This window comes from Megalobrama amblycephala, linkage group LG5 (genome assembly GCF_018812025.1).
Source record: "Megalobrama amblycephala isolate DHTTF-2021 linkage group LG5, ASM1881202v1, whole genome shotgun sequence".
In the NCBI taxonomy this organism is placed as follows: Eukaryota; Metazoa; Chordata; class Actinopteri; order Cypriniformes; family Xenocyprididae; genus Megalobrama; species Megalobrama amblycephala.
The window spans coordinates 19,618,668-19,628,337 of record NC_063048.1 but is presented as its reverse complement, the minus strand read 5'-3'; the positions used below and the strand labels follow the sequence as shown (position 1 = coordinate 19,628,337).

Below are 9,670 nucleotides of genomic sequence, written 5' to 3'. Positions count from 1 at the left end.
TTGAGGAAAAAAAATGCTTTTATTTAGGTTGAAATTTCAGTAAATATTAGAATCATTTCACACCAAGGCATGATGGAAACATACAGACCATTAATAAAAATCACAACCACCATTTCACGGACCTCAGTTGATCTAATAGGGATGAAACCAGACCTTTAATTTTAGAGGCATCCTCCATCCGCTCATCCTTTTGTCTTTTCTCACTATCCTTCTCCAGTTGCAGAATCTCATTGTCCTGCTTTCTCATGCTGGGCCTCTTCCGTTCTTCATAATTGAGAGAACTTGATCCATCTACAGCTTGTTTTAGACTTAGTTTAGAGTAGAGAACTGGCTCAATTAATTTGGCTCCTTTATCGCTTTTTTTAAAGAGCATCTCAGCCTGTCTGAAAACAACATTATCCTCAGTGCTCTCGGAGCGCTTATCTGGTGTAGGGTTGACAAGCAATAGGCCATTAGAAGGAAAGTCAAATTCAAACTCAGACTCAAGATCCATTTGAGGCTGCTCTAGGTGATGCACTTTAGTTACAGCAGGTTTTCCCTGAATCTTAACCAGTCCATCCACTGCAACATCATGTGAATCTACAGCTTCTACTTTAGCTTTTCCTTCATCCACAGCAACCGCCTGACTCGTCTCGGTGCTTTCATCTGGTTTCAGCTTTCTAAAGGGTTCATCACTTTGAAGGGCAGGATTTTCTGGATGACCAATTCCCACTTGCACCACTGGTGGGAACACAAGCTCAATGTCTGGTAACCACATTGATAAATCCCCTCCCAGTCTCTGGCTGACGATGACCACACCTCCAAAGCCAGGCTGTAACGGCCAGGGGGAGACATTGCCAAAGTTTTGCATTGATCGTCCAGAGAAAGAGGCACCTGCCATGATCCAGCTTTTATCAGACAAGTCTTTGGCTGCAGGGCTGGACTTGGTAGCACTGTAGTCTGACGGCAGCAGCAGCGATGTGGCCAGGGGTGCAGATTGCTGATCCTTAATAATCAGTGGGCCGGTGCTTACTACTGCGGTCAGGTCTAGAGAAACTGTAACAAAGAGACAGTGGAGGTTCATTTCAAAGTAAAACACACAGGGCTCAAGCATTTTTCTATTGGCCCAGTAGCTCTAATACTTTGTGAATGAGTAACTTCACTTTAGCAAGTAATTTTGGTATTTGTTTGGTAACACTTTAGAATAAAGCATGTTAAATTTAACAGTTTCAACATTTACCAATAGATTTAACCATGAATTGCATCATAACATTAATGCATGTGACAATGTTAAGTGTAGAATTGTATTTAACACCAAAGATTAATAAGTGCTGTAAATGAACACTGCTAATTGAGTTCATTTTAGCTAATGCAAGGACAACAAATGAGGCCTTACTAGAGCAGGGGTGTCCAGTCCTGCTCCTGGAGGGCCACTGTCCTGCAAAGTTTAGCTCCAACCCCAATTAAGCACACCTGAACCAGCTAATCAAGGTCTTAGGCATACTAGGAACTTCCAGACAGGTGTGTTGAGGCAAGTTGGAGCTAAAATGCAGGACAGTGGCCCTCCAGGACCGAGTTTGGACAACCCTTCTGTAGATTGTCACAGAAATATTCAAGTTCCAATGACAATTTGGGTTTACAAAAAGCATAACTTTATAAACCCCTTTACTGTAAAAGTAATAAAAACATTGCTACTTGGTTCTAAGGCATTTTGGATACTTACTGTTATTTAAGGCCCACAAGTAACTTTTGCAACAGCAGAATTAGCCAGCAAGCAGCTTGTCTTGATGACAAGAATTCATTAAGTCAGGAAAAAAGTTCAGAATGAATTTTAAGATCAATGAAACAACTGTACCAAAATGGCAAGCGATAGTATGGTCAACTGGCCCAAAACCCTCTCAGCAGGCTTAATCTTGAACCCTGACATGGGTACTTTGTTGCTCATTTGAGGTCCAGCTCATGTCGCTATACTAACCAGGAAGTTCTGCATGCTCCAAGCTTCTGCATCTTCTCCCACAACAGTCACATACTGAGCTTTGGCCACCCAGGTCAACCCATCTGAAAAAAAAAAAAAAAAAAAAAAAAAAAAAAAAAAAAAAAAAAAAAACATTTTTAAAGTGCTAAAACCTTTCAGACAAATATTTAATAAAGAGTAAGATCTGATACAAATGCTCACCTTGATTTGAGCTTGTTGTAGTTGCAGAATTTAGTGCAGAGGTCAGACCCGCATCAGAAAGATAGACTCTGCAGTGAAGATAAATCTAAAGCAAACAGGAGAACACCTCAGCTCAAGCTATTTGTCAGTTTGTAGAATTGTAATAATCCTAACTGAGAATGAACACCCACCTCAGAAGACTTTAAACTGGACGTACGAACAACAAAGTTGACTGCATCACTCTGTCGCAACACAAACTTCACCAAAGACTCTTTGGACGCCACACATCTGCCAAACAAAAGTTAAGGCTAAATTATTTCAGGGACCAAATGTACAGAAAATAGTGTTCGAGTTGATCTACCCTTTGTTAATGATAAGGGAGACTTCAGGTTTGTCAGCAGGGTTTGGAGAGGAGGAAGCATGGCAAGACTGGACATAAAGCTGTTGACCAGGGCCAGGCGAAGCAGACACCTGCAGATGCAACTGCTCTCCTTTGTGGAACACGTTAGTATCTGCTGGATCACTCCAAGATGCTAAAGCAAAACAAATATTAGATAGTAAGATACTAACTATATCTAATAGATTAGAGTATTTTAAATGACATACAGTTCATGATCCTTAAAGAAAAACTGTTTCTTCTCTCCAGTAGACCATGTAGATCATATGGCATCAAGAAGCCAGATGCCAAGCCATCAAAAGTGTGAGGCAGATGAACTCCATTTAAGAAAGGTCCATCTTCAGCAGCGCCAGGAAAGTCAGAAACATGCCAGACATCTTGTATTATTCCCGGTAAGTACGCTGAAAAGCGCGCATTAAAATCATTCCCGTTAGATGTAACAGGCAGCGCTAGAGTGCAAAAGAGGACGACAAAAACTGCCGCCATCATACTATTACAGTTTTGTCCTGAGAGAAAACCAGTGCAGAATAATTTACACAACACCTTTCCTTGTTTTAAAGACCTTCCTAAAACATCAGCCTGAGAGGAGGTATGTGCAGGTTAACGCATTAATGAGATTCAGCTTATCATGTCCAGGTGTTCAGGTTTACCTCATCAACTCATGCTGGCTACTGATTGGGCTTTTTTAATTATTGTTAATTATGCCGCCAAAACAAAATAGATACATTGAACATCTTTTGTTTATTTGATTTTTTTTTTCTTTTAAAAATGTAAATACCAATTTTGTCATTCATAAATTAAAAATAAACTTTTTTTTTCATTGGGTTTTTTTAAATAGATGTTAATAGATCCAGCAAACCCACCAGGATTATTCAAAATTGTATTTATTTCATTTTATAGGCCTATTCATATATGAATTACATAATTTTTTTGTGCCTTGCTTTTAGAATTGTACAACAAAAGAATTGCATGGCAAATTCAGATTAAGGTATATTAACAGAAAAATTTTAAACTTTGTTTCGTAAAAAAGTGTGATTAAAAATACAAAGTACATCGAAGGCTGAAATTTACCAGAGAAGTGTTCAAAAAAAAGATGGTCATCAATCTAATGTCAACACAGTGCTCGCATTTGAGACTATCCCTGTGTCCCAAAATGTCCATACTGTTATCCATCCTAAATAGTACGTGACATTAGTAGGCTAATATCCAATACTATTTAGGGTGGATAGTGTGCACATTGGGATGCAGGGTATATAACTCCGTGTAGGCTGACGGCTCCTCTTCCTCGTTATACAGCAGCGACCCCTGCAGGGCGGTCAGGATCAGGTGAGCGAGCGGAGAGGGAGTGGCCATGCACGCAGGTGAACGGGAAGAAGGAAGACAGCCTGAGAGGCACGGTAAGAGGAGAAGATCCATGAGCATGTTAAACCCTTAATTATGACTTAATCTGAAAGAAGGACTTCAGGATGGTGAATTCGGGTGAGTTGGACATCATTTACATAAGTGAAGTGTTCATTTCATGGGGTGGACTGGGAGTATATGAACATGCTCGCGAATGTGGTCCGGGTGTGGTCATGTTTACCTTGATAATACATCAAAGCACTCTCTGCTCTGTCATATAAATGTCTCGCTGAATGTAATGAGTCTAGTAATGGCCAACATTTTAACTGATGTAATGGAAGTATTTCACAACAAATAGCCTACAACCTAAAGGACTTTTAAATGTTTATTTCGGACTTGGTGCCTTTTTACAGATTGTTTATGGATTTATTGTGGAAGATTTGATATCTGCTTTGTGATGTTTATGTTGTGTTTTAATTAAAGTTATGTGTTATTATAAATACGTGTGAAAGGGATAATGCAAGTATAATTCATGTCGAGCATCAAACTGAAAGCAAACACACCATTAAAAAAAAAGACTAAAATGTACGATACCGCTTGTCAATAACATATTTTAAATCGGCAGTAAAATCTGACTATCGTATCGAATCTTTGCTTATCTATTCAGAGTAAACAAGCAGGTTATTGGTTATTTTCATTTTAAGGCGGGACTTCCAAAAAAAAGGTCATACAGGTTTGCAAGAAAATAGTTTAATGACAATTAAACTTACTTGTGAAAAACACTGGGTGTTCTGTGAGGATAGTTTTATTCTCTTAAAGGGTTAGTTCATCCACAAATGAAAATTTCTGTCATTAATTACTCACCTTCATGTCGTTCCACACCCATTAGACCTTCGTTCATCTTCAGAACACAAATGAAGAGATTTTTGATGAAATCCGATCATGGCTTATTGAGGCCTCCATTGCCAGCGAGACAATTAACACTTTTAGTGCCCAGAAAGCTACTAAAGACGTATTTAAAACAGTTCATGTGGTTCAACCTTAATGTTATGAAATGACGAGAATACTTTTTGTGCACCAAAAAACAAAATAACGACTTTATTTAACATTCATCTAGTGATGGGCGATTTCAAAACACTGCTTAATGAAGCTTCGAAGCTTCAAATCAGTGGTTCGGAGCGTGTATCAAACTGCTTTGTTACGTTTTAAGTCTTTCTAAATTTCAATGGTTCATCACTGGGGGGGGCGTGATTTTGGCAGTTTGATACATGCTCCGAACCACTGATTCATGTACAATGAAGGTGTATAATACAGATGTACCACCAGATCTGTAGTAAATTAATCCATAGTTGGAACACGGTCATAGAAAACTATCAACATGGAATTTTAAATTGTGAAAAAATATATATTAAATATTAATAATATTATATAACAAACATTTAATTCCTTCATTCATTCATTCACAGGTCTAAAATATTTAATTAATCCAGTAGTCACAAATGCATGGTCATGCAAAAGTCATGGAAATTCAGGTGTGATAACCTTCATTACATCTGACAGTCCTTCATCACCTCCCTTGCTTCTCAGTGAAGTCATGGCTCATACAAAATTACTGTATGTGACTGTATGTAGTCCCAAATTAATCTGGATTACATGGTGCACATAGTTCCTGTTTCTATGTTTATGGTCGCTTGATATTGTGTGTGTGTTTGCTGTAGGTCTTTGTTGTGGCAGTCTGAAGGATGACAAGATCCTGATGAAAATGGGTTTGGGACTGGTGCTGGTTGGTCATGTGAACTTCTTGCTGGGGGCACTGGTACACGGAGTTGTGCTCCGACACATCAAGGTGTTCACTTGGAACCGGAAACTCGTCTACCCTATCTCCAATGTCATTGCTCTTGTGGCAGGACTCATGGTATGTCTGTCCTTGAAACTGTAATGTATTGCTTAATATCTCCACATTTCTGTTATGGACAATGGATTTTGTTTTGTGATTATTATCCAGTTCCCATTCATGTGGTAGATGAGACATAGTGGTTAAAATAACCAGGTGTGTTAGTTGAAACTTTAAATTCGCCCCTTGCACTGAATGAATCCACACTGTAATTCATACATCCGCCCATGTTATAACCTGCAGGCAATTATTGGTGGAATCTCAGCTATTGTTCTCTCAAAGAACAAGAAAAACCAGCTGCTGGTGAGTAGACATACTTTTTAATGATTGCATTTGTTATTTATATGTTACTGCTATTAAGTTTATTTAAGTTTAAAACAAGTCTTTCTATAGGATTAAATAGAGTATTCATGTATTAATTTCTGAACACATTCTATCATTGTTGCAGAGTTGGTTTCTACTAATTGTTAGTGTCCTGGGGTGCCTTTTGGGTGCCGCCTCTGCAGTGGCGATCAGTGTTGCCACAGGGAGGGCCATACATCAGGAAGGATACACTCTGTTTACCCACTGCAACCTGTCTAACAACATGAGCTACTACAGCATCACAAATGAGTGCCCATTTGACCCCACACGCATCTATGTGAGTCATCTTCAGTCTGACACGTTCTTGTGTAATCAAAATTCAGTTGACTGATATGTGTCTCATAAATGCCGTTCTTTCTGTTTTAGTGTGCTTTAGTGGTTTTGAGATGCATTTGAGTCACCAAAACTGTTGCAAATTGAATTAGATCCAGGGGCCTCATTTATAAAACTCGTGTATACAATCGGATTTGATCCTAAATTCCGTGGGTTTTATCCAATGTTAAAAGTGAGGATCAAATAGGGATTTATAAAGGTAAAAACTAATGTGAAAATGTTCTTGTGTACACCAACATAAGAGCATGTGTATGAACTTATAGTAAACTTATAATATATAAGTTTAATAATATAATATATATTATTATTATTACTGTTTATATTATTAAAATAATATATATGTACAAGTTTGTTTACATAATATAAACATACACATACACAACTGAAATATCACATGGTCCTAAATATTTAGACCCTTTGCTCAGTATTTAGTAGAAGCACCCTTTTGATCTAATACAGCCATGAGTCTTTTTGGGAAAGATGCAACAAGTTTTTCACACCTGGATTTGGGGATCCTCTGCCATTCCTCCTTGCAGATCCTCTCCAGTTTGGTCAGGTTGGATGGTAAACGTTGGTGGACAGCCATTTTTAGGTCTCTCCAGAGATGCTCAATTGGGTTTAAGTCAGGGCTCTGGCTGGGCCATTCAAGAACAGTCACGGAGATGTTGTGAAGCCACTCATTCGTTATTTTAGCTGTGTGCTTAGGGTCATTGTCTTGTTGGAAGGTAAACCTTTGGCCCAGTCTGAGGTCCTGAGCACTCTGGAGAAGGTTTTCGTGCAGGATATCCCTGTACTTGGCCGCATTCATCTTTCCCTTGCAACCAATCGTCCTGTCCCTGCAGCTGAAAAACACCCCCACAGCATGATGCTGCCACCACCATGCTTCACTGTTGGGACTGTATTGGACAGGTGATGAGCAGTGCCTGGTTTTCTCCACACATACCGCTTAGAATTAAGGCCAAAAAGTTCTATCTTGGTCTCATCAGACCAGAGAATCTTATTTCTCACCATCTTGGCAAACTCCATGCGGGCTTTCATGTGTCTTGCACTGAGTAGAGGCTTCCGTCGGGCCACTCTGCCATAAAGCCCCTACTGGTGTCTCAATAAATTAAAATACTTCATAAGATCAATAAAAAAAGAATATTTTAAACAGAAATTTCAGGCTTCTGAAAAGTATGTTCATTTTTATGCACTCAATACTTGGTTGGGCCTCCTTTTGCATGAATTACTGCATCAATGTGGCGTGGCGTGGCATGGAGGCAATCAGCCTGTGGCACTGCTCAGGGACCTGGAAGCTCAGGTTGCTTTGATACCGGCCTTCAGGTCATCTGCATTGTTGGGTCTGGTGTCTCATCTTCCTCTTGACAATACCCCATAGAGAATCTATGGTCAGGTGAGTTTGCTGGCCAATCAAACACAATAACACCATGGTCATTGAACCAGCTTTTGGTACCTTTGGCAGTGTGGGCAGGTGCCAAATCCTGCTGGAAAATGAAATCAGCATCTCCATAAAGCTTGTCAGCAGAAGGAAGCATGAAGTGCTCTAAAATGTCCAAGTAGATGGCTGCGTTGACTGTGGACTTCAGAAAACACAGTGGACCAACACCAGCAGAATGACATGGCACCCCAAATCATCACTGACTGTGGAAACGTTACACTGGACCGCAAGCAGCATGGTTTCTGTGCCTCTTCCTCCAGACTCTGGACCTTGATTTCCAAATGAAATGCAAAATTTACTTTCATCTGAAAAGATGACTTTGGACCACTAAGCTGCGGTGATTCCTTTCACTTGTACACCTTTTCCTACCACACTTTTTCCTTCCAGTCAACTTTCCATGAATATGCTTTGGCACAGCACTCTGTGAACAGCCAGCTCTTTCAGCAATGACCCTCTGTGGCTTACCCTCATTGTAGAGGGTCTTGATGATCATCTTCTGGACAACTGTCAAGTCAGCAAACTTCCCCATGACTGCTGTTGGGATTACTGACCTAAAACCAGTATTTATACCCTGAGAATGGTAATTTAATAGAATTTGAAATTAAAAATTCTAATAATTTGAGATGCCGATTATTATTATTTTTATTTTTTTGATGAGCTGTAATCATCAAAATGAAAACAAAAAAAGTCTGGAAATATTTTACTTTGTCTAATAAATCTAGAATATGTTTAAGTTTTACTTTTTGAATTAAAATCTTTTTCATGATATTCCAATTTATTGAGATGCACCTGTGTGTGTCTGTGTGTGTGTATTTATATATTTCTCTCTCCAGGGTACTACATTAATCCTATGGTTTCCATTGATTCTGATGTCAGGGTGGAGGTTGTATTCTCCTGTCGCTGTTTCTTGGCCTGCACTTCTTTCCTCCGGATGCGCTGCCCGTGGAGAACAACTGTCACTAGGAGGGTAAATAGAACTGCATGCAATAATTATATGCACTTTTCTGAAGGATATACTAATACTTGCACAGCAGCATAGAAGTAGCGTTAAAAGTTTACTTGTGTCTGAATTGAGTGCACTCAAGACGCAAATCAGAATTCAATATGGAATCATTTTGGGTTATAGATTATGTTTTAAGGGCAATTTTGCATGCCAGCTCCACATTAAACTTGATAAACCTTGGTATTCTCTGAATGCAATGTAAATGTTTGGGTTTAGGTGCGTGTCCAGCTGCCAGAAGAAACCGCACTGCCACCAGAATTTGATTCAAATGAGGAGGAACCAGCAGAACAGCGTGACCTACTTGACAAAGACACTGTTGCTGTGGAGACTAGTGATTGGCTATAATTCAAAAATATAAATCATATGAACAATCGATGCTTTTCATAACTGCTGCATGACGGTGGACCAAGAAATGCCAAGTATCAATGCACATAAAAAGTAAAAGTGCTGCCCACTGAAGTGGTTAGAAGGTGAAGCGAGGCGGTGCTCTGACATCTAATGAAGCCGTGATGATGAGTGTTATTCTTCAGTCTTAAAGGGTCAGACTGTGCGACTAAGCCAAGTACTATTGGCTTCACCATGTAAAGTGCACAATGTTTTATATATTTACATCATGAACATGTTGTGTGTGTTTTGTTACATGTTTTCTACTTGATGGGATTCCTTGTTACATTTATATAAAATGTTTTTCTCTTCGTAACAGAATTTCTAAAATTGCTCCTAATAAGAATTACGGGTCAAATAGATATCTCTATAATAATCCTGTC

At 39.2% G+C, this 9,670-nt stretch overlaps 2 protein-coding genes across 2 annotated transcripts; one reads left to right on the top strand and one right to left on the bottom strand.

The window, feature by feature from the left end:
• zpcx (zona pellucida protein C) lies at nt 1-3,136 on the bottom strand. The gene is given in 7 exon segments (XM_048191057.1): nt 1-1,035; nt 1,955-2,037; nt 2,156-2,192; nt 2,195-2,240; nt 2,326-2,422; nt 2,496-2,667; nt 2,741-3,136. Coding segments are annotated over 7 exon segments (1,650 nt in total). The 5' UTR covers nt 3,021-3,136; the 3' UTR covers nt 1-100.
• Nucleotides 3,137-3,318: 182 nt separating this feature from the next.
• tmem54a (transmembrane protein 54a) lies at nt 3,319-9,663 on the top strand. Its single transcript, XM_048191058.1, is given in 8 exon segments — nt 3,319-3,519; nt 3,828-3,928; nt 5,591-5,787; nt 6,010-6,069; nt 6,215-6,406; nt 8,734-8,773; nt 8,776-8,867; nt 9,120-9,663. Coding segments are annotated over 7 exon segments (756 nt in total). The 5' UTR covers nt 3,319-3,519; nt 3,828-3,882; the 3' UTR covers nt 9,249-9,663.
• Nucleotides 9,664-9,670: the final 7 nt, after the last annotated feature.